General features: G+C 28.8%; 6 protein-coding genes across 6 annotated transcripts; all 6 read left to right on the forward strand.

The window, feature by feature from the left end:
* Nucleotides 1–10,554: 10,554 nt before the first annotated feature.
* On the forward strand, nucleotides 10,555–11,145 carry GO595_009049 (small GTP-binding protein; the record flags this gene model as incomplete). Its single annotated transcript, XM_067922692.1, has 1 exon — nucleotides 10,555–11,145. The coding sequence occupies one exon, from the start codon at nucleotides 10,555–10,557 to the stop codon at nucleotides 11,143–11,145; it is 591 nt and encodes a 196-aa protein (XP_067770834.1).
* A 304-nt stretch (nucleotides 11,146–11,449) lies between these two features.
* On the forward strand, nucleotides 11,450–11,920 carry GO595_009050 (uncharacterized protein; the record flags this gene model as incomplete). Its single annotated transcript, XM_067922693.1, has 1 exon — nucleotides 11,450–11,920. The coding sequence occupies one exon, from the start codon at nucleotides 11,450–11,452 to the stop codon at nucleotides 11,918–11,920; it is 471 nt and encodes a 156-aa protein (XP_067770835.1).
* Nucleotides 11,921–12,469: 549 nt separating this feature from the next.
* On the forward strand, nucleotides 12,470–13,324 carry GO595_009051 (uncharacterized protein; the record flags this gene model as incomplete). Its single annotated transcript, XM_067922694.1, has 1 exon — nucleotides 12,470–13,324. The coding sequence occupies one exon, from the start codon at nucleotides 12,470–12,472 to the stop codon at nucleotides 13,322–13,324; it is 855 nt and encodes a 284-aa protein (XP_067770836.1).
* A 185-nt stretch (nucleotides 13,325–13,509) lies between these two features.
* On the forward strand, nucleotides 13,510–15,177 carry GO595_009052 (centrosomal protein; the record flags this gene model as incomplete). Its single annotated transcript, XM_067922695.1, has 1 exon — nucleotides 13,510–15,177. One exon carries the CDS (start codon nucleotides 13,510–13,512, stop codon nucleotides 15,175–15,177), a length of 1,668 nt encoding a protein of 555 aa, XP_067770837.1.
* A 781-nt stretch (nucleotides 15,178–15,958) lies between these two features.
* On the forward strand, nucleotides 15,959–19,032 carry GO595_009053 (enolase family protein; the record flags this gene model as incomplete). The annotated part of the gene is made up of 2 exons (XM_067922696.1): nucleotides 15,959–17,410; nucleotides 17,584–19,032. The coding sequence occupies 2 exons, from the start codon at nucleotides 15,959–15,961 to the stop codon at nucleotides 19,030–19,032; spliced, it is 2,901 nt and encodes a 966-aa protein (XP_067770838.1).
* A 3,948-nt stretch (nucleotides 19,033–22,980) lies between these two features.
* GO595_009054 (uncharacterized protein) lies at nucleotides 22,981–23,793 on the forward strand (the record flags this gene model as incomplete). Its single annotated transcript, XM_067922697.1, has 1 exon — nucleotides 22,981–23,793. The coding sequence occupies one exon, from the start codon at nucleotides 22,981–22,983 to the stop codon at nucleotides 23,791–23,793; it is 813 nt and encodes a 270-aa protein (XP_067770839.1).
* Nucleotides 23,794–24,905: the final 1,112 nt, after the last annotated feature.

Genomic DNA, 24,905 nt, shown 5'->3' on the forward strand with positions numbered 1-24,905 from the left:
TTTTTGTAATTTGTTCTATTAAACACCCAATTGTATGTTATAACTTACAGATTTTGGCCTCCATTCATTAGGTTTTATTCCTGGATTTGTTCTGATTTGTACTTCTGGTCGTGCTGTCCAATCAGCAATGCTTTGTGTGTATCTATATATGTTCCATCTGTTCTTATTTGTGTGAAACATTTTGTATAACCACAATCGATAATTATATCGCCATTTCCTTTTGAAGTATTACTTGGATAAATAATATTTAACAAAAAATCAATTCCAAGTTGACGAAGTTCTGAAAAATCAACTTTAACTGTTTTTGTAATTGGAGCTTTCTTCAGTAGGAAAAGCCCAGGATGCTGGTAATCAATGCGAATATGAGACCTAATTTTTGATATGATGAGTTTTCATTTTTTGCTTTAGAAAACCTTTTCACTAATTGAAGTGCATCTGAAATTGTGTCTGAGTCAGGTTCTGCACTTTCGATTATAACATGTGAAGAACAATTTTTCAAATGACACCAAATAAAATCTTGATGACAATGCCTAATTAGAAAACCATTTTCTTTCTCATTCTCACCAACCTTGGTATTTATACCAGACAAAGAAACAAACTCTCTCATAACAATTTTTGTTTTTCACATGGTCACAAAGGATCCAAATCCAATTTTCAAAGCAAATTTGCTGAAAAAACATTATACAAAATTTTCGCAAATATTAATATAATTTTGAAAATACATTAATATCAAATGATCAGTATGAAGATTTTCTGTTAAGAGAGTAATGAAATTTGTGTACATGTTAAATATATTATTTGCCATGTGATGATAATAGAACAAATATATTTATTACATTAATTCAAATTTAGGTTCATTTTTTATGAAATATTTTTACTTAGAAGTCGTTTAATATATAAGAAAAAATATCTTTACTTATTTCCATATATAATTCTAATTTCTCCATAAAGTTCTATTCGTTAACGAAAATTGGTTTTTTATTAATGAAATTCAAGTTGATTTTGAAATGAAAATTTGATATTTTTAGAAGAAGATGTTCAGCTAGAATTTTGGCTTTTAGCTTTTTCAAGAAGTAATTTAGCTATTTTAGTATAACCTTTTCGTTGCGCAATGTGAAGTGATATTACAAATTATTTGAATAAATTCCTCATCATTTAAACAAACATTCAATATTTAAAACAAAGATTTTTAGCATTAACATCAATATCTTTATGATCCAAAAGTAATTTTACCATTTCTATATTATTATTTTTAATAGCAACATGAAGTGATGCCTCAAATTATTTAAGTAAACATCAAAATATTCATACAAATCCAAAATCATAAAAACAAATTCCATATGTTTAAAATAAATATTTTTTAAATTTACATCAATTCCTTCTTGTTGCAAAAGTAATTTTACCATATCCATGTAATTACTTCTAACTGCTGTATATAATATTGCTTCATAATAATAAAATAAATTCCAAATTATAAAAACAATTACTAAAATATAACAAAAAATTTTAAATAAATAAAACAATTTTGAAGTTATTATTAGAAATACTTTTCTCATTAATATCAATTCCTTTTTGTTCCAAAAGTAATTTTACAATTTTTATTTTATTATTTCTAACTGCAATATGAATTGCTTTATCAAATTATTAAAATGAATTCCGAATTAACATAATAAATTTCAAAACATTAAAACAATTATATTTTGCATTAATATCAATTTCTTCTTGCTCCAAAATATATTTAACGAGTTCATCATTACCTGAAATAGAAGCAAAAACTAAAACATCATTTGGAACTTGATAACTTTGATGAAAATATTTAAACAGGTATAAATTTCCAGATTTTGCTATTTTATTCATCATATTATCATTAATTTCCATACCTTTTCCTTCTAAATATGAAAGGATTTCATAATTATCTTTATCGATACACAAACATATTAAATCATTAATTTTATTTTCGTTTTTTGTTTGTTTATTTGGTTCTATATTTTCTTGTGATTCTCCTAATTTTTTTTCATAAATGTACTTAAAAACATCATTTTGATGAAATTCGATTGCGATTTCATATGGATTTTCAAATGCTGAATGATTTTGCTGGCATAAATGAATGATTTCAAGATTTCCTCCTGCAACTGCATATTTACCTGTTTTATCTAATTTTGCTCCATTCATAAGTAAATATTTAAAACATTTAATCGAAGAAAAAAATGCTGCATAATCAATTAATGTAACATTTTCTTGATTAATAAATGAACATCTTTCATAAAGCGATGGTTCAATTGTTTGATTAAAATCAAAATTATTTTGTGATGTTATTTCTTGAAGTTTTTCTATTTCATCATTTCGAATCATTTTCGCAATTTCATTCGGATTAACTCCTTCTTTAACTAATTTTTTTTGAAGTTCCCAACTATTCTTCGAAAGCTTCTCAAAGTTTTTCATAAAGTTTACTGAAAATTGATCAATTTTAGGAAGCCATTGAATACTTTGCGATTTAGGTTTAAGATATGAAAAATAAATAGATGAAATATATTCGACAACACTTGCATCAGCTAAATTTTGGTCAATCATTTGTGCTATTATATAATATGATTCTTGTGAATCGATTTTGGTGAGATATTCAACAAAATTTTCTAGGATTTTGGGTATATTTGGATCATTTTCTTCTTCTTTGGATTGAATTTTTTGTAAATATTTTAAGTAAATATCAAGTTCATTCTTTTTTGATAAAAGTGCACTGTAAACTAATTTGTTTATCATGATATTAAATGAAGTTGGAAATTTTGAATCAAATAATTTCATTGTTTGTTGAATTATTGCCTCAAAATTTTCTTCATCGACATTGAATATGGTCGCCTCCAGTTCTCTTAATAATTCCATGAAGATTTAATACTTAGATTGTTTGCCTTAAAGAATGTGATATAAAAAAAATTATGACGTTTACAACAAAGAAATCGAAAACCGCTCATTTCCACTTTTAATGTTTCATAAGCTAAAAGACATATTGAATGATGGTTCTCTAAGATACATCGAATTTGCCAAATATTGGGCTATTATATGATGCTGATGTTAGAATAGTTTTCGCGGAAACTCAGTCCAAGAATTTTGGTTTGGATTCAATATCACCATTTAAAAAAATACATTGAAGATTACATTTGCAAATGTAATTGCCTTATATTTTCACTAAGAATACTTGAATCCAGCGAGCTCAATTACATGAGAAATATATATAAATACATATCGAGTTAATCATTTTTCTTATGAAATTTGGAGTTATTTATGCCGAAAAATATCTTTAAAATAAACAAACTCGGAATGACGTGGAAAGTGAGGATGGTTAAGGGAAGTTTTATAAATTCTTATGAAAGTCAAATTCTTAAATACAAAAAAGATAAAAGGAAGAATAAATTGCATTAACGGTCACTTTGAATTCAATTAAACATTTTTTTAATTTTGAGAGAAAAAACCACTCAGGTTCAAAAAACCAATCAAAGCTCAGAAAGAGTTTCTTTCAATTTTTTTGTCAGAAGCCAGAAAATAAACGTCCGTGTCGATCGTTAAATTTATTTTGCACCAAAAAATTAGGGTGCCCACAATCCATAATAAATATGCAATCAAAACAAGATAGAACTTTGAAAATTTATTATATTACAACTTCAATTGCTGAAGTTATTCTTGGCATAGTTGTTATTTTGTTATTTGCGTCAAATGCATTTTTAACCTTAAATTTATTATTTTTCTTTTTTGGCGGAACTTATTTCACCGCATGTTTTGTTTCAAAAATTGAAAGTAAGAACCCAAGGAAAGAACCAAAAAATCACCTTTATGATCCAAATCTCCATTTTGCAATAATGTTTTACTTGTTTTTCATTCTAAGGACAACATCTCTTTTTTATGTCTTTGATTCTATTTTCTTGTTTATTGGTGTTTTTGGGATGTATGTTCCTGATGAAAAAATCAAAAATGAAATTTCAAAGATTTTGCTTTCCAGAAAATTAACGAAATTTTTAACATATGTCCAAATCCTTGTAATACCAGAACTCGCTTTATGGACTTTAATAACATTTTCTTTCAGATTCTTTCTAACACTTATTGCATATGTTGTCATTAATGAAATGTTTGCATATGCTGTTTCATATGAACACAAAAGCGTATGGGAAAAAATAATGAAAATGTTAAAAGAAGGGAAGAAAAACAAAAAATATGAAAATATTTGTAATTTTCTCGTTTCCATGGGCAATATTCTGAGCAATGTTTCACTGAAAATTTATCCAACAAATCCACTCAAAGTACATATGCAATAATTAATAAATGTAATTAATTTTTATGTTTATTTTAAACAAAACAGAATTATTATTATTATATTTTTTGTATGAAGATATTGAATTATATTTGCATTTCTTCATTTATTTATAAGGTTATAACTTTAATAGTTCATAATCTTAAATCTTTTAACCACAATCATCAGAGATTTTAAGATCATTTACACAAAACACAGAAAACTTAATATATTATTTAAATATACATATAATGAATGAAAAATAAAGCATAGCATTGAATCGAGTTCTTCTGAATTGTGCGGAGTATATTCATTTTAAAAAGTTAAAAAATAAAATTTGATAAAAATAAATGTATTTGTTTACAAATGTGAACATATTTAATTAAATTGTGGTCGTATTTGCGATAGTGAATAAAGAGAATGATGGTAAACAAACAAGTTTTCCATCGATTTTATTCTTTTTTGCCTTTAGGATCATCTTGTCGAAGCTAAAATCTGTGTTAAAATCAAACTTAAGAGGGCCATTTTCTTCAAGCTCAAATTTTTGCTTGTAAACCAATTTATTCTCTAAGTAAAACTTAGTTTTGACTTTCTTGATTTGACATGGAATATTTACAAGTGGCTTAAACTGGATACCGTTTGGCGAACAATCATCTGGATTTATAGGGGTAAATACAAAGTCATGGTCTAAATCATCAACAATTAGTCCGTCATAGATTGGAATATTTGGAAATAATTTTTCACTTGATGACATAAAAGCTGATTTCAATAAACCCATTATTGAGCTTTGTTCGTGTTTAACAGTTTCAAGCGCAATTGGGAGTTCTGCAATGAGAAAATTTTTGTTATCAAGTTGGTATGAGGATATTATTTGATCAATTTTCTCGTTTAATTTTTGGAAATTTGCTTCAGCCATTTTTAGTATTTCTGACATGTCTGTGTTTTCTTCTTTAATTAGAGAGTCAATATAATCCGAAGTTAAATTAAGTAGTCCTTCGATAGAATCTAATTTACCTATTTCTTCAGTTACTAAGGAATTTTGTTCTTTGTTTTGTTCTATTAGAAAAGAATGAATAAAATAGATTACAAAGAACATTTTTTAATTCTGATGATTAACGTACTTTATTAATCAATTGAATAAGTTTGTTTGAATTGGCAAAGATGAGTTTTTTGGATCGTGTTTTTGGTTGGTGTGCAGATATTGAAATGCAATGGGATAAAGACAACTTAGAACCCAATGCAAATTTTGCGCATGGAAACCAAAAAACTCATCTTTATCAAAACCCTTTACAACGAAATGATTATCAAGATATTTCCATTCAAACAGAAATAACGCCAACAGAAAACTTAACAGAAAGAAGTAAGAAACCAGCTTTCATACAAAATCCGCAAATTACTATATCACTTCCAAATAATACAATTATTCATTCTCATGGTTTCAGAGCTCTCAATGATTTTGATCTTCAGACAAATGACTTTAACCATGTTTCTGAGTGTAATTTTGTTTTTAATGCTAAAAGTGATTATCAAACTCCTACATTTGAATCTAAATACACTATTCCTGATCAAAAAGAAAACCAACTCCAAGAAATAAAAGAACAACATTTCCAGCCAATGGAATTGGAGAAAGAACCAGAATTACCATCACCAAAAGGACATTTTATATTTTCAAATTAAAACTGTTTCTCGAAAACAAGCATAATCTTATTTCCTACATGAACAGTGGCATAGGTCATCTTAGCGATACGAAATAATTCATATTTTATTCGATTGAAATTTGCAATATATTTAATGTTATTCACAACTCATAAAGTAATCACAGCGTATTTCTTTGACAATTCATTGATCTCATTTGTATATAAATAAAAACATTTACTAACAAAATAAGAATCTTTCGTCTATTATTTCTTTATCTCTTAATCCGATTTTTGTTCTAATTTCGAATATCCATTTCACGATATTATCCAAAACGAAAATGACAAACGCCGCAATCACAGCAGAATCCGACAAAATATCGACGATAGCGAACAAGCACAAGTAAACGGTCATCAGAAACCCCTGAATCCCATACAAAAAGTTATGTTTGAACAGCAAATTTGGCGCCTTTACGAAAACTGAATCTTCTTGCACAACAGGTCCGAAGTCGCAAACGTGCGCCCAACTCCATTGCCCTTCCACATATTTATCTTCATTTTCGTTATCTATAAATTTACGGAGGAACATATTTAAGTTTTTATAATTTTCATTTTCATTTTCATTTTCATTTTTTTTGTTTTTCAAATTTTCGAATTTCTTTTGTAATACGTAATAAAAATCAGTTGACAAATACACTTCGAAATATGAATCATTAATCGATAACTCGTAAGAGACGTCGTCTTTGACGTCATTTGGATCAGAGTTATCATTTAATGTTTCATCATATTCATCGTCATCACTATTAACTCTTCCATGAATGTAATATCCATAGTTTGGAAGTTGTAAAACGAAAAGCGAAAAATTCATTTGGTGTATTAAATCGATAAAACTTAAAAACGGGTTATTAACAAAGTTAAAATATATTAACTCAATGAATACGTATTGAATTAATATTAATAACAACCAAAAAAATGAATCGATAGCAAACTTGATGATATCATAAGAGATTCCAATGTTAATGAGTTCAGTTGTTGGAATTGGTGATGACCAAAACTTTAAATTAATTCCTTCGAGTAAAAAAACCATAAAAATTAAAGTGAAATTTATATTATAACTTCGAACTTTTTGTAATTTCTTATGTTCGTTCGAAATTATAATTCTTTTCCAATTGTTTTTATCATTAACATTGTTATCCCAATCAATTAAAAAGAAATTTATTCCACTTTGATATATGACTTTAAGTATTATTCCAATTATCAGAAGAACAAATGATATATATAATAAAACTATTAATATTTCATAGTCTTCTTCTTTGGATAATAAAGTAAAAGTTTTTTTGGAAAATTTATAAAAAAATAAAAAATATAAACAAAAAATAGTGACAAGTATAAATATTAATATTCCAACAGTCTCAAAGAGAAAACTTATGATGTGTATTGTGTTTCGATTATTCGTTCCTCCATATGTATATTGGCGAACATAAAGAATTAAATGAACAATAAATAAAATTAATGCAATTAAAGCAAATATAATTCCCACATAAAGTAACGCATCATTAAATTTGTTCGTGGGTATTGTATACATTACATTAAAAGTGAACTTGGGATGTGAATTTGTTTCTGATTGAACATCTGTATATAAAACTTGTGAATATTCAATAATGAAATATGGAGTTAGCAATGAATTGAGTGATCTTTCATTGACATTAAAGATAATTTCGATGTTTTTTGCATATTGAATATAATAACCGGTCGAATTATATGAAGAATAATTATCATAGATAAAAAACCTTCGAAACAATTTGTATTCGTTTGTGTTGTTTCCTCGATTTACTTCTTTTTGATTAGTTGGTGATCGATAATTTTTGACTAATACTGGAATTGGTCTAAGTGATGGATTAGATGTATTTACATCATCTTGGAAAAAGGGGTCATAGAAATCAGTGCTAAATGTTGGTAGAGAATCGTATAAATCAAAAGCACAATTACTTTGATAATTAATTCCAAATTCTCTCCACAATTCTCTCTTGTCATTAGTAGTCCCACACCTCTGGAAATCGTAACGAAGCTCATGAAAACCTAGAAATACTCCTTCTTTGCTGAAACGAGCAAGTTGAATGGTAACGAGTTGACCGTTTGTGTATGATGTTGCAACTTTTTCCTCATTTATCACGTGGTTGAAAGTATCGGTGTATTCTAGGAATGGTGCTGTGGTAGGCCAGTCATAATAGCCATATTGGTTTTTTGTATTAGGTGGTACAATTTGATTTAAATATGAACATCCAATTGATTGTGAGTCATACATGGATAAAACACATAAGTTAGCAAGAAAATTACATGCTGTTTGATTGGCTTGATTAAATGAGCATTTAAGAGCAGCTTCAAAAATTTGTGTATACAATTGATCTGAAACTGTTATTGTTTGAGAAGTTTTTGCACTATTAGAATTTATAATGTCATTATACCTTAAACTGATTGTTTGAGGAAACTCTTGTTTGAAACCATTAAATAATTCTTCATCAATACATAAATTGTATTGATGAAACGTACATGTAGATACACAACTTTGATCACTAATATTGGTGAAATACCCTTTGTTTGGATCACAAAGACATTTATGGTTTATCAGTGATGTAGGTGGTATGCATTCGAATGAATTAGAATTAAAAACCCAATCATTATATGATTTGTTTGGAGTAATGCTATAAAGAACAGGGAGGTCTATGGATAAAACAGCTGGAATGAAAAATAACATCATTTTCCATATTGATACGTTTATTAATACGTGTTTTTTCATCACTTTTTTATAAATAACTGAATTACAATTTATCACAATCGTAAGTAATCTTTATTTGCAAAGGAAAGAAATCATCAAAAAAAAAATACAAAATAATATCTAAATTTGCTTTGGTTATTCGTTATATTAAAACAATGGGTTTTATTATATATGTCAAAACATAAAAAATAACCAATAGTCACAAATTATTTCGTTGACTACAGATTACAACGATACAAATGATGATTGAAATTTGAGTGGGCGATTGGCCAAACAACGAGGCAACTGTAAAAATTTAGAAAACGAGAAACAGCATTTATTAAGTAATCATTTCTTTATCAAGCAAAGAACATGAAAATATGATTAAAAAAGTTTTTAATTATGATTTCAAAAATAAAATTAAATAAGCATGGCTTTTAATATATGTATTTCTAAGTAAAAAACCGATTTTTCTAGTATCGATTTAGAACCACCCATAATCAAAGTCATTTAAATAATCGATTGGAAAGAATTCCGGCTCATTTTTTGATTCTTCAATAAGCCTTTCAAATGCATTTACCCTTATGTCTTCATCTGTCTCTTTTTTTGGTTCGACAATTTTAGCGACCACTTGAGGTTCTTCTGATTTTTGGTTAATTTTCCATTTTAAAACCCTATTGCGTACTCTTTCCAATTTGTTCCATCTATTTTTAATGCTTATGTCTGTTCTTCTATCGAAGAATTGTTCTAATAATTTCCATTTATGTCCATATTCTTGGACTTTTTGTGTTAAAAGTTCATCTTCTTCTTTTGTCCAAGGAGTTTGATTAAGTGTAGGATCAAGATAATGAAGATATCTTTCTCTGCATTGTCTGACATCTCTTCCATTCATTTTGGATGCTATTAAATTCCATTGACTTGTCCCATATTGTTTAACAAGTTCTTTAAGATGTTCATCTTCTTCAGGAGAAAAACTATTTCTCACGAATGGTTTTTTATTACTGAGGAAGTTAAGATATTCTTTTTTAAATTCCATGAACAAGAGTGAGGTGATGGGTTTATTGGCATCAAGTGAAGTTTTACAACGCTTTTCTGAAGATATAATTGAATTGAAGCTTCTTTCTCGGCCACCAAAAGTATGGACCTATTTATTATAGAGTTACCTATTTTGAATGAGTATTCAATTAACGAGGAGGCACGTTTAAAATCGCGTGAGGGCTTCATTCTGCCTTCAATTCCATGATATTTAAAAAGTAGAACACGTATTCAAAAAGGTTTGTTGTATGATTACAAAAATTCGAAAATGGTTATGTAAAATATTCAAAAGATTATTGGTTGTAAAGTAAACAAATTTAAAACGTGCTCATGATAACAAAGCTACTTTAAAACAATTCAATTTTTTCAACAAAGACACAATTTTGAGTATCATAGAATCTGGATTAATGGTTATTTTGGTGTTGAATCATTAATGTTTCAAACATTCAAGCTTGAATGTTACATTTCATTTAGGAAAGAAGAACCTGATGATAAAATTTTGATTTAAATAAAATGGAATATTTTAAAAGAATTTGAAGTGGGATGAAGGATGGGATACGATCAAAAGGAAAACTGATCTACAAACAATAATAAAAAAGGGAAGCCAAATAGGTGTATGATAAAATTTAATGTAATCAGAAAATTATAAAAATTAATCGACGAGAATGAAAATAGGGTCAAAATATGCACCACAGGAAAAAATGAATACCAAAAGCTTATTTGTAAGAGAATATTTTGCTTTCATACATATTTAAGCAAGTTTCTTTACTAAAACCTCCGATGATTAATTATTTGAAAACTTTTTCTGACATTATTGAATTTAAACGGTTTTGACGTCAGGCAGATTGCCTATGGATTTCAAGATCGTTTTCTTTGGCCCATCAAACGCTGGTAAAACTTCGATTATTGAGAGGTACTGCAGCAATGTATTTAATGTTGATACTCTTTCTACAATTGGGGCTCAATTTTTCACAAAAACAATCGAAGTTAATAATGAATTGATTAACCTGTATATATGGGATACAGCAGGCGACGAACGCTTTGGGTCAATGCAAACGTCGTATGTTCGTGGATCTAATGCCCTTGTTTTAACTTATGATTTGTCGAATCCAAATTATGAATATTTAAAAAACATGCTTCGCTTATTTAGAGATGAAGTTAAAGCCGAGTCACCAGAAAAGCTGCCTGTTATGATTTTAGGAAATAAATTAGATCTTATTGATGATAGTGATATTGACAGATTAAAAATGGAAGTCGAAGAATTTTGCAGGCAAACAAACCTTTCTCTTTACCAATTTGTTTCAGCAAAAGAAGATACAAACATTAATGAATCATTTTTGTTACTCAGTGAGCAATTAATTAAAGTAGAAACTTACTCAGCAGCGCCATCAATCCAGCTAATGGCAGGCGGCAAAAAGCAAAATTCTGGTAATTGCTGCTGATTTTAAATTATTTTTGTTTGATAAATAAACAATATCTAATCTTTAACATTCAACAGTGTTTTAGCAAAAGCAAAATTGTGATTGTTATCATTTACACAAAGTGAGCAAGAATCAAAATAAAGAGAAAAATAATAATCCGGATACCTCATCGTTAATACCACAAATAAGGTTTATTTTGGACAATAATGCCAAAGGGTATGCTATATACTATGCCCTAATGCAAGAAAAAACGATTCTGGAATTGTTTTTTGAAATTCAATTTGCCTTACTGAATTTAAAAAGTGTCATAATTTTAGATTCACCAATGAGTAAGCCCGTTGAGGTTATGCCAATTGACAGTTGGCTAGCGACTTTGCGCTTAGCAAACTTCTGTCCAACGTCGCTCTCGATTGATGATCTTCATGGATTAACTCGATTGGAGAATGGATCTTCATCGAATGTTCAATACATTCCTCCTTCTCCTTCTGTGTCAGTAGAAAAAATAGGAACTGAACCTCTGTCTCCAAAACGTACTCCTAGAAGGAATAGATTCGATTTTCTTCTTTCAGATGTGAAAATTGAAGAAGCTCCAAAACAGAGAAGTAAAATGCAGTATGAACTTTCCAATATGACAAGGCTTCGTGCTCCAGGTAAAATTGGTGATTCGTTGATAATTGTATCATTATCTTCGTCAAATTTATCAAAAGATACCCCAGACGGTAGCTACGATCAGTTGGATAATGTGAGTTCTGGTTCAGATTCAATGTCGCGATCAGGTTCTGATTCGATTGTGTGAGATAGTGTTTTGCAAATTTCCCCATGAAGGCATGCGCTAAAAATGTGTCTTTCAGCAGGAACTTATATCCCTTGTTCCTACGTTGAAACCTTGTTAAAATGCTCAATAACACATTTTTATTCGAATGAGAATTTTTTATGTGTTTCGTTTCATAGAGGTTGATTTAAGGTATTAAAACAGAGTAAGTGATTATCTATTGAATTATATTTCTATTTTTATTAAAAGATTCAATTTCATAAAAATTTTTTATATGGAATATTTGTAGAGAACCTAAAAAAATAAAGAACTAATTATTAAAAAAATAAATAAAAAGACTACGTTTGGGAATTTATTATTGAGTGACTAAATAATGGACATTTTCATGTTTTCAAAGTTACTGAAAAACGATTTGAATAGTTAAAAACGTTTTTCTTTTCAATGATCTAACGATAGAGCTGAAAAAAGCAAAGAAAAATGCAAACACCCCAAAACTCAAACATTCCAACAATAGATTTAAAACAAATTCATCAAACTATAAACAAAGTAAATGAAAGTGCTAGGCAATTTTTTATGTTAAATAATAGAGAAAGTAATTTATTTATTACTCCAAATATTAATTTACAAAAACCAGAAATAAAAAATACATTATTCGAAACGCCAAAAAATGCAGATAATGAAAAGCCTAAAAAGCGCCCAGGTAGACCAAGAACTCGCCCAGAAAAACCAACTCCAAAAAAGAGAAAAAGAGATGTCGAGTCAACAGCTCCAATTCAGACAAGATCAAGATCTAAGACCACCAAGTCAAATGAGGAAAATAAACCAACAAATTCAATTCCAAAAACAGTGGGAAATATTGATTCCAATTTAGATCTTTATGAAATTGTTGAAGACATCAAGAAGAATATAAGCGCTCATAAAGAAAACACTATAACAGTTATAAAAAGAAATGATGAAATAATTCCAGATATCAATAATTTGGATAAAAAGTCATTTTCATACATTCCTGATATTGCGCCTTCTAGCTTTATTCGATCACGCGAAAAGCAGCTTGAATCCTTCAAATCGAAAAGCAAAAATGACTTTTTTTTCCAACTTGATTCCAATGTAAATTACAATATGATGAGCCAAATCAAACAAGAGCCACCACAACCGCAATCGCAACCACAGTCACAGCCGCTGTCGCAACCACAATCACAGCCACAGTCACAGAAGCCTTCAAATAATGTATCTGTTGCATTGACGTATCCAAGTTCAACAGCGCAAAGCGCCAAATCACAGAACCCTCAAAACAAAATTCTCAATTTTAAAGATTTTATAATGGAAAATAACAAGCGGCAGGTGCAAAATCAACAGCAAATGAATGTTAATACAAATCCTCAACAACAACAAAGTACGCAAGAACAAACAAAAAATACTAACAGATAAAAATTTACGTTTTATGCTTCATGGATTAAATAGAATAATTATAATAAATTTTTTTTTGAAAAAAATCAATTTCTTTTGAATTTAAAATTTGATTTTCATGTTCTTTTATTTAAAAAAAAAAATATTTTTTTTTCTTTACATTTTGTTTTAGTTTTCTTCTTTTGTTAACGTACTCTTTTTATGTCATGGAAGAAGAAGATCCTTTAAAAAATCTTCTAAATTATTTAGATGCTGCTGAAACAAATGAAGTACAAGAAACTCTACAATTAAACACTACAAATGAAGAACAAGCACAAGTTAATTCAAAAATGTTGGCTTTAGAGGAAAAACTTAAAGAAGCCAAAAAGAAAGAAGAAAAAGTAATAGAAGAACTAAGCAAGGTTATTACACTTTCTAATCAAGAAAAGGTATCAATCAAAGACCAGATAGATCAAAAATTGAAAAGTCAAAAATCCAAATTTGAAGCAGCAATATCACGCCATCAAACAACATTAAATAATTTAATTCAAGAAAGAGATAATCTCAAATCACAATGTGAAAGTCTTGAATCCAAATTAACTGTTGCAAGAAAAGAATCTGAGAAAAGAGACAAAATGATCAAAGAACAAATTGCTCTAAAAGCTGCACAACAAAAGGAGCTTGCCATTACCGAGGAAAGGATTCGACAAGAAAAAATCATCAAGAAGAAAACTGCTGAACTTAAAAAAGCCGCCATCCAAAGTTTTGAGCCCGAACTCCAACAAATAATATCACAACACAAGCAAGAAATTAAAGCAATCAAAGAGTCACATGAGAAAGAACTACAAGCCGCTAAAGAAGCATCTGAAATTCGCTTCAACACAGAAAAACAACGAATTATTAATCAACTTGAAAAAGAAAGAAAAGAAGAAATCGAATCATTAGAAGAACGTTTTCAAAAACAACTCGAACGTGAGAAAGAACTTCATAAAGCTGAACTTGAAACACTTTCTTTAAAATTACTTAGTGTTAAAAATGAAAAGAATAATTCGATCCAACATGCAAAAGAAGAAGGAGAAAAACTTTTAGCTGAAACACGTGATCGATTAAAATTAGAGCTTTCTAAGGAAAGTCTTAGGATTGCACAAGAAATCGAGAAAATAGATAATATCACAAAAGAGGCAAATGATAAAATAAAAAAAGACGCATTAATTGAAATGAATGTAATTAAAGATGAAATACGTAAAAAAACTGAAATTGAAATCAAAAAGAAAAACGAAGAAAAATTAAAAATAGTAATGAAAAAGCTTGAAGAAGATATGGAACAAAAAAAGAAACAATTGATGAAAGAAGCAGAAAAAAGAATTGAAGAATCACAAGCTGATAAACTTTTAGAATTAAAATCACTTAAAGAAGAATTAAAACAGAATCAAAAAGAACTTGAAAATATAAAACAATCATATGATAATGAAAAGAAACTTTGTGAAAAACTTGAATTAGAAAATGAAAATTTGTTAAATGAAATTAATAAACAAAGAGAACATAAAAATGAACTTCAATCTTTACTTAGTGAAAAAGAAAAAGAATTAATGAAAGCTAAAGAACAAAGAAAACAAAAGGAATTAGAAAATAATGAAACTTTTGAAAAAATTAAAAATGATCTTATTAAACAATATGAAGAAGCAAAAAATGAATACGAAAAGCAAAAGCAAAAATGGTTAAAAGAAAGAAAAATGATTGAAGAAAAGAATACGGCTGAAATTAATGCTATTTCTAGAAAAGTAAAAACATTAATCGAGGCAAAAGAACAAAAAATTCAACAATTGAATGAACAGTTATCGAAATCACAATCAAAGTTACAAGAAATAAAAAATTTATTCAAAGAAAATCAATGAACACTTAATGATCAATTAATAGAAGATACAAAATATGTGTTTATATAAATATCATGTTAATTATGTTATAATTTTTTTCAGCTTCGATGTTTTGAAACTTGGTTTGACAAACGTCCAACAAATCGAAAGCGGCCGTTAAAAAGCATCGTCACTTTTTATTCAAGCCTAAACGGTTTATACAAAATCTTGTATGAAGGAATCAAAATAAACATTGTTGGAGATAATGGCGTGGGTAAAACTTCTTTAGTGATGACGCATAATAATGGCGTATTCCCAAATTCCAATAAAATTCGATGTTGTTCAGGAAACTTTCAAAAAGATGTTAATTCCAATGGAAAACCAATTAAACTGAACATTTGGGACGTGTGTGCTGGAGGCGAAGATGTTTCACATTTGAGAACACTGAGTTATCCAAATACTAGTGTTTTTCTTATTTGCTTTTCGCTTGTATATCCAATGTCATTAAAAAATGTAGCAAATGTATGGGCTCCAGAGGTAAGGAAATTTTGTCCTGATGTGCCTATTATTTTGGTAGGAACGAAATCAGATCTTAGAGAGAACCCAAATCCTAAAGACATTTTTTTCCATAAACCTATTTCTTCGGACAAAGGCATAGTTATGGCAAAAGAAATTGGTGCTTTTTCTTATATTGAATGTTCTTCGAAAATTAGATATAATTTGGATGAAACTTTTCAACTTGCAGTTGAATGTTTCCTGGAAAGGATGAATAGTTTAACTTCACAAATATGGTTATTTTTGAATACTTTACAAATAGTTTTTGATGATTGTAAGCAGCAAAAAAAATGTTAAAATTCGATATCCTTCAGGGAAATCAACAAAAGAACTTAAGTTCAAAGTTGCTTCAACAACAAATGGAGCTGTTTTGAGGACATATATTGGGCATCAAATTTCTCAATTTAGGGAAGAATCTTATTTACTTCTTTATCAAGATCCCAATGGGCAACTTTCGTTTCTTGATGAATCTAAGCCATTAAGTGAGGTTAGTCAACCTAAAAGTATTCGACTTCATTTAATTTTACGTCAATATACAGGCAAAGTCATATTCCCAGATGGAACTTCTAAACACATTCAAATTGATCTTGCTGATCCAATACAAAAAGCTATTGAAAAAACATTTCCAAAAAACCATCAAAATCTTATTTTTGCATATCAACCCAAGAGCGATCCGACTCTTTGTAAAATCCTAGCTCGTACTCTTCCACTTATTCTTCAAGGCTGGTCTAGTGAGCCCCTTTTACTTTTCAAAATCATTGATCTTAATCAATTGTCAAATGATGATCAAACTCTTCTTCAAGATTATTACATCAGTGCCAAGCTTGCAGCCTCCAGAGGGATTTCTTTATATTCCATGAGCCATTGGGGCACACTATCATTTTTACAATTTATTGCAGATGGCGGAAATCTCCAATCTAACAACAAACCAGCCATCACGCACTTTGTTCCTGAGTCCATTCGAACTGATGCCAATGTTACCAAAGCATATAACCAATGTTTAGAACGAAATAGTTCATTCACATCTTCCCAAGCCAAGCGCAAATTTGTTGAAACAGCTGTTTACAAAGGCGCCATTTATTGTTATTTTGAGAAAATACACTTTCTTTCGATGAAGCGAAAGTTCAAAATTCCTTCACATCGTTTTATCTATGTCTCATTTAATAGTATTTACATCACTAAACAATACGGCACAATGATATCACGACGAAAGCAACTATCGCAAATCAAAGAAATTAATTTGGATGGCGATAATTTAATGATAACATTTAACAACGATGAAAAATGGCGACTAAAGTCCGAAATACCAATTGTCTTAAAGTCCATTTTAGAAGAACGAATTTCGATGTTACCGAATCTTGATAACTATTCGCAGTCACAAGATAATGAAAGTAATAAAACTGATATAAATATATACGGCGAAGAAGACGAAGAAACTGATGAACTTATTTCTGATTCGGAGCAAACTGATTTATTTAACATAATAAATCTAAACGAGAAAAGTACTAAGAAAACAGTACAAGTTGAGCCTGGAATTTCTTTGCTAATTTGCCCTCCGAAAGATGAAGTTAACGCGCCATATAATGTAAATGATCAAATGTATCGAAACTTGAAAATCGTTAAGGAATTAGAAATCCCAAATTATGAAATAAATCCAAAAGATAACTTGGATAATGTCCCCGATATTAATTGGATTTCGAATTCCGATGATTTGTTGTCAGTATCAAAACAACCTGGAAAAACTATTTTTTGCGTAATAGTGATTTTTGTTATTATAATTATCTTAATAAAAAGAAAAAAATAATTTAATGGTTAATGAAAAAGTGCCCCGGCGGTTTGCATTTGTCGTTTTTGACTGTCATAACCGTTCTATTTGGCCATTTTATGTCACAGGAAAAAACTCCTGCTCAAAAGACCCAAGAATACCTCGATAAGTATAGAGTACGTGAAGTAATACAAGAGGCTGTTAATGAACTTATAGAAACTAAGCCCGAAGACGTTCCAGGAGTTCTCGCTTCTCTCATGAAACGTCGTGCTTTACCGCCAGTTGTTGATCACCTTGTTGGTCGTCAAGTACTCGATTCTCGTGGTAACCCAACTGTTGAAGTCGATGTTTATGCTAATTATCTTGGTGAAGTTGTATTCGCTGGTCGTTCTTCTGCTCCAAGTGGTGCTTCTACTGGCTCTAATGAAGCACGTGAACTCCGTGACAAAGATTCCAAGCTTTACTTTGGAAAAGGTACTGTTACAGCTGCATCAAATGTAACAAATATCATTTCACCTGCTCTTAAATCACTTAGCCTTTCATCACTTGGTGACCTTGATCGAGCTATTTGTCGTCTTGCAGGTTCCGAATTAAAGGAAAAGGTTGGTGGAAATGCTACAACTGCATCTTCATTTGCACTTGCTACAGCAGCTGCTAACCTTAATGATGAACAACTTTTCCTCTATCTTGCACGTCAATACCATCGTGAGCTTCCTGAAAAGTATCGTTTACCAACACCATTTTGCAATATCCTTAACGGTGGAAAGCATGCAGGTGGCAAACTCAAGATCCAAGAATTCATGATCTCACCACGCGAAGATTTACCATTCCCAGAACAATTACGTATTGTCACAGAAATATATCAAAAATTAGGTGTCATACTTTCCAGCGAAAAAGGTGTTTCTGCCAAGAACTTAGGCGATGAAGGAGGTTATGCCCCACCATTAGACACACCAGAAGAAGCATTGTCATATATCGAACGTGCAATTACTGAATCTGGTTACAAGCCTGGCGAAGATGTCTTTTTGGGCTTAGACGCCGCGGCATCTGAGTTTTATGACGAAGAGACGAAGTTATATGAAGTCGAAGTTGGCGTTAAGAAGACCGGTGACGAAATGATACAATACTGGAAAGATATGTTAGAACGACACCCATCAATCATCTCCATTGAGGATGGCTTACACGAGAAGGACTATAAGACATGGATTAAGATGAACAAAGAAATCGGTGAAAAATGCCAACTTGTCGGCGACGATTTATACACAACAAATCCAAAGACTATCCAAAGAGGTCTTAAGGAGAAGTGGTGTAACGCATTGTTACTTAAGGTTAACCAAATCGGTACTATCACTGAGGCTATGAGAGCCGCGAGAATGGTGTTGGATGAGGGACAAAAGGTTATGGTGTCGCATAGATCTGGCGAAACTTGCAATTCACTCATCTCAGATTTGGCAGTAGCTATTGGTGCACAATATATAAAGACTGGATCATTGGCACGTGGAGAGAGAATCCAAAAGTACACAAGGCTTCTCCAGATCTATGAGTACTTGAAGGAAAATGAAATGCTCGATGAGTAAATGGATGAGCAGTTAACTAATTCTTGTGTTTTTGCGTTTGGAAAGTTCATTAGAGCGCACTGTGGTAATGTTTGGAGTCTTTAGAAGGGAACCAAACAAAAAAAAAATTGAATTTGATTTTCGAAATTTAAGTATCAATTCCTGTTTCAAACTTTAAATGAATTTTTCCCTTGAAACATGTTACAAAAAGATGTGTATATGTGGTTGGTGCCAATTATTAATTTGTCAGAAATATTTGCAAAAACGGTTTTTTGTTGTCTTTTTTCTTTCATTTCTTTGATTGCTTTCATGGAAACAAACGGAGGTAATACTCAAAAAACTAACAATTGGTGGGAAAAGGCCATATCAATTAAACAAATAATTTTTGATTTAAACAAAGAAAATTTTAATCAATCAGTAAAATCAATTATACGAAAATTGGATATAAATTATCCACTCTGTTTTAATAGACTTGTGTGTCATATTATATACATAATATTTTCAATAAAAATGGATGATTTTGATATCTATATCAATTTTATGAAAGAAATTCAAGAGTTTGAAGAGAAAACAAAAATCAAATCAAAAATTGTCGATGAATTTTTAAATCTTCTTCTTAAAGAGCACACACAAGTATCATATTATCTTCTTGAGTATTTGTTTAGACATAAAATTGCTGATCCGAAAATTATTGGCAGAGAATATAATGGATATTTTATTCATTACATGAGAAGAGTAAGAGTTCTTCGTCATTTTCGTTCCCCAGCTATGTATCAAATGATTCTAAACATTGATGAACTATCAAAGAATGATTGGGAACTTCACAAAAAATTAATTGCTGAAGGTGTTAATCCAAATGAAATTGCAAAAATGATTCGAAATGATGAAATAGAAAAACTTCAAGAAATATCATCACAAGAAAACTTTGATTTTAATCAGAAAATTGAACAATCGATTTATGAAAGATTTGATATTATTAACCAAGAAAATGTTACATTAATTGATTATGCAGCATTTTTTGGATCAATTAAATGTTTTAAATTTTTACTTATGAATGGTGCAAAATTAAAAAACACAGGAAAATATGCAGTCGCAGGTGGAAATGAAGAAATTATTCATTTATGTGAACAGAATCATTCATCATTTCAAAATGCATATGAAACAGCAATTAAATTCCATAAAAATAATGTCTTTCATTATCTTTATGAAAATAAATTAGAAAATGTTGAATTAGAAGAAATAGGAACTAAATGTGTTAGTTATCATAATTATGAAATTTTTTCATTCTTACAAAAAGAAGGATTGAAAATCAATGATGATATCATTAATGAATCTATAAAAACTAATAATATATTTCTTACAAAATTCTTCTTAGAAGGATCAAATCAAATACCAAAAAATGCTTTAATATTTTCATCAACAAACATTGAACTTATTAAATATCTTATAAGACATGATGGTATTGATATTAATGCTAAAAATATTTTTTATGTTTTATTGATATTTTTCCCATTGTTTCGATATTTTTTAGTAAAATTTGGAAATTATTTAAAATATTTAAAACAGTTCTTATGTTAGCAACTGAAAAAGATGACATAGAATTAGTTAATTTAATTCTTAGACAAAAAGATATTGATATCAATGTTAAAGATATTCATTTATTTTATTTAATATTTATTTTAATAATTTGAAATTTAATTACATTATTTGGCAATTATTTATATTATTTAATACAGCATTAATATTAGCAGTTAAAAAATATTGTATTGAAATACTTAAATTACTTCTTGGACGTAAAGGAATTGATATTAATGCTCAAGATATTTATATTTATTATTTATAGTTAATTTTATAAATGTTATGTTTCAAAATAATAATTGGTATTTTTTTGTGTTATTTTACTCTGCACTTATATGGGCATCTTTATGTGATGGTGATGACGCAGAAATTGTTAAATTACTTCTTGGATGTAAAGAAATTGATATTAATGCTAAGAACCTTTATTTGTTTTCTTTGAAATTTATTTTAATATTTTGAAATTTTTAGATAATACTTGGAAATTATTTAAATTTTATGAAACACCACTTATTTTGGCTTCACTAGGTGGTAAAACAAGAATGGTGATATTACTTCTTGAACAAGAAGGAATTGACATTAATGCTAAAGATGTTTATTTATTTTATTTAACATTTATTTTAATAATTTAAAATTTCAAAATAATATTTGGAAATTATTTAAAATATTTAAAACAGCACTTATGTATGCAACTGATAATGGTCATGAAGAAATTGTCAAATTAATTAACAGAAAAATTAAATGCTTAAAAGACATATAAGCTATGAAGTAAAATCAAATAAAATTGATTTCTATTATTTTTTGGATTGAGGAAAAACATAAATAGAGAAAAAAAATTGAATATTTCACATAATTTAAAGTATTGTAATGACAAAATGAAAATATAACAAAATTCATCAATTTTTTTATGCTTCTATTAAGATTTTATTTTCTTTGTGTGTCTGTTCATGCTTTTAAATTCTTGTTCATATTATGTGTAAGAATCAATTTGTATTCAACATTCATATCAATTTTATATTTCATCAAAGATATGCAATTTTATATTTAATAGATTTTCAGTTATTCACGCAAATAAAGTTTTGATTTTACATATATAAATTTTTATTTATGGTTTAAATTATTAAAATTATAATTGGTAGAAAGCTTTTCACAATGATTATATATTAGCATATTCATATATTTTTATACAAAAAGATATAACATTTTAGGTTTTAAAATATATTATTTTTACTAACTTCTAAATTTGATTGAAAAATTTTTCTTCTTTAAAATCTTCTGCAAATCGATCTTCATCATATATATTCAGCAGTTCTTTTTTGAAAAGAAATAATAACAATAAAAATTCCAAAACATTGGCACAATGTTAAAGTAAGTTCATAATAATTTATATATATATAAAATCAAAGTTTGAAATATGCTTTTTTTTGTTATAAAAAAGTTTTATAAAAATAAAAAAAAAATTAATAGCATTAAAGAGAATTATTCACTTAATGCAAATGATGCCCACCTGGACGATTTTAGCTTAAAACCAAGACAAGAAGAATTAATGCTTAAAACTATGCAAATAATGAAAAATCATTAAAAAATGATACACTTGATATTTGGAAATTATACAAATTATAGAGAGAGCAGTTCCGACGCTAACCGTAAAAAATAAAAATTTAATATCTCATATTATGAGATTAAATAACACAAATTACAAATATGTTAAATGAAAGTCGTCATAAGAAATATAAAAAATATAGATTATTATCCATTTTGAGAAAATTGAAATTTTATTAATTTTTTTAAATAAAGAATAATACAAAGTCATGACAATATTTTCTTTCTCTACATATAAAGGTAAAAACTGTTTAATAATTGAAATTTGGAAATTATTAAAAAGTTTGGAGTTATTTTTCATTTTTTTTAAGAAATACAATTTAAAATTCTTCAAATTTTTTTTTTATAATTTTATAATTTTATCAAACAAATGCTAGATAATCCATGTTATATGAATAAATAATGATTTATTCTGATAGTTTTTGAGAAAAAATTGTTTTTATATAGAACATCGTGGTAAAAATAAACGGTCACCAAAACGACAATTGGGGTTCGATGGATCTCTAATTTGAAATTTTGTCTCATTATTTGCAAAATTCTTTTGGTTATTTCAATTATGCTCCTTTGATTTATTTGTGAGTCCACATAAACAATTGATGAGTAGTATAAAGATATTTATAAATTAAGAATTATTTTTATATAAATTTATGGAATTCATAGACAATATTGTTTGAGCTTGGTTGTGCATTGATTGATTGATTTGAAGCTTGCTTAATTGCAATTAAATGTTGTTTTCACGATTATAACAGAAAAATGCTGTTCAAATGTATTCAATTTTTTCAGACACTTTTCATGGCATCCAAGAAAGGACTTCTCGCAGACTTAACAGGAATTGTTGAAAATGCACATACTCAAGTGAAATTCTATCGCCAGGAAATAGAAAGCAAAAGAAATTTTGTTGAACATTTAACAAAAATTGTTGAACAAGAAGCGCCTGAATTCAATCAGATAATGACCGAAATTTCTAGCAAGCTCACCAGCTCGCTTGACAATGAAGAAGCTCTTATTAATGCGTACGAAAGGTTTGCAGAAGATTTTAATGATGTTTCTGCAAGATTCGAAGTTGTTTACCGTTTATCACAAGAAACTTCTGCTTGTAAGCGCCACTTAAAAGAATGCAGAGCAAAGATAGAAAAAGCCAGATTAGATCTCGAACTTGATGAACAAAAAGGATCACCAAAGAAGATCAAATTACAAGCTGAACTCGAAAAAGCAATTCAACAAAAGCGTGAAGCTCTTCAAGATGTCCAAGCAAAGATGGAAGAATTTATCAATGTTAAAGTTCGATATAATAAATTCAAAGTCAGAAGACTTTCACACGCTTACACATACCTTGCAAAAGTACTTAGGTCCTCTCTTGGTGGTGCTTCAAGTGATTTAGAATCTGTTTTAAGCCTATGTAATCAATCCAGGGAAAACATTGATTACATTGTTGAAGGTAAAGAGCCTCCAAAACCAGTTGAACCAGAAGAAACTTACAAAGTTCCTGAGGAAGAAGGTGTTCCTCAGTTTGATGATGCATCTGTTGACGTTATAGAGGAAGAATTTGCTCAACCAACATTTGTGCAAAATGATGCTCCTTTTGCAGTGCCAAACTTTGATTAAACACAATGATATGTACTTTTATGTTTGAAGATTTTATAGCTGGAATTGACTATGTCAGATAATTTTCACAAGCGGTTAATTCTTTGAATAAAAGTGTAAATAATAAACAACTCAAACCAAGGTATGTAAAGTATAGAATCGCCAAATGGGCAATTGTTGCTCAACCAACACAACAAACTTCGATATTGGAGAAGAAAAAATCCCATCCAATATGGATCATGGTAGCGTCTTTCAAGTTCCAACTTCTACACCGCTATTAGAAAATATTAACTTCGAGCTGACGAAAGAAAATGCTGAAGATGATACAAGTGATTCATCATCATCAATTGATGATTCTGAAATCGAAAGGCTAATTGCAGAAGAAGACGAAAGCGATTCCAATTGATTTTTTTATACATATGTATTTTTATAACACAAATAAATTTTTTTTAATATTTTTTCTATTATTCAACTGTAGCTTCTTTTGGTTAAGGTTTTTAGTGTTATGAGAGTTATATTTTTTTTATGAATTTTTCTTGGATACAACAGCGAAGATAGCACTTTTTTCATTTGCCAGATTTCAACGGTTTTCCGATTTTTTGGGAGTTAATAAATGGAAAACACCGAAGAAAATACCACCAACGAGAAGGATATTCAAACACAAATTCAAGAACTTTCTGATGCAGCAATGGATGCAACATTAAAATATGATTATGCAAAAGGAATGGAATTAATCCAAAATGCATTTGATTTAGCAGAAAACTTACCAGAAGAAATCGTAAAAGTAATTCCCAGATATTCTCTATTAGTATATCTTAAAAATTCTAATGATGATAAAGCACTTTCGAAATTTATGACAACATTTTTTAAGAAAGAAAATGGGAAAGAACTTTGGAACGAATCAGTTAAGTATTTAATTCCTGATTTAGTTGAAAAATTCAAAAAATTAGCATATCACATCAAACCTATTTTCTTTACTACGTTTAATCCATTTCCAGGATTCATCACCTATCTTAAGACCGAAGAAAATGTTGATTTTGATCTTGTTCTACGGATGTTAGAAATTGCTAATTTATCAAAAGGCGAAATTAAAAGTTCAATTCTTTCAGATTTAGGGATTTCAGCGTTTATAA

The sequence above is a fragment of the Histomonas meleagridis genome, assembly GCF_020186115.1.
Source record: "Histomonas meleagridis strain 2922-C6/04-10x chromosome Unknown contig_82, whole genome shotgun sequence".
Lineage (NCBI taxonomy): Eukaryota > Parabasalia > Tritrichomonadida > Dientamoebidae > Histomonas > Histomonas meleagridis.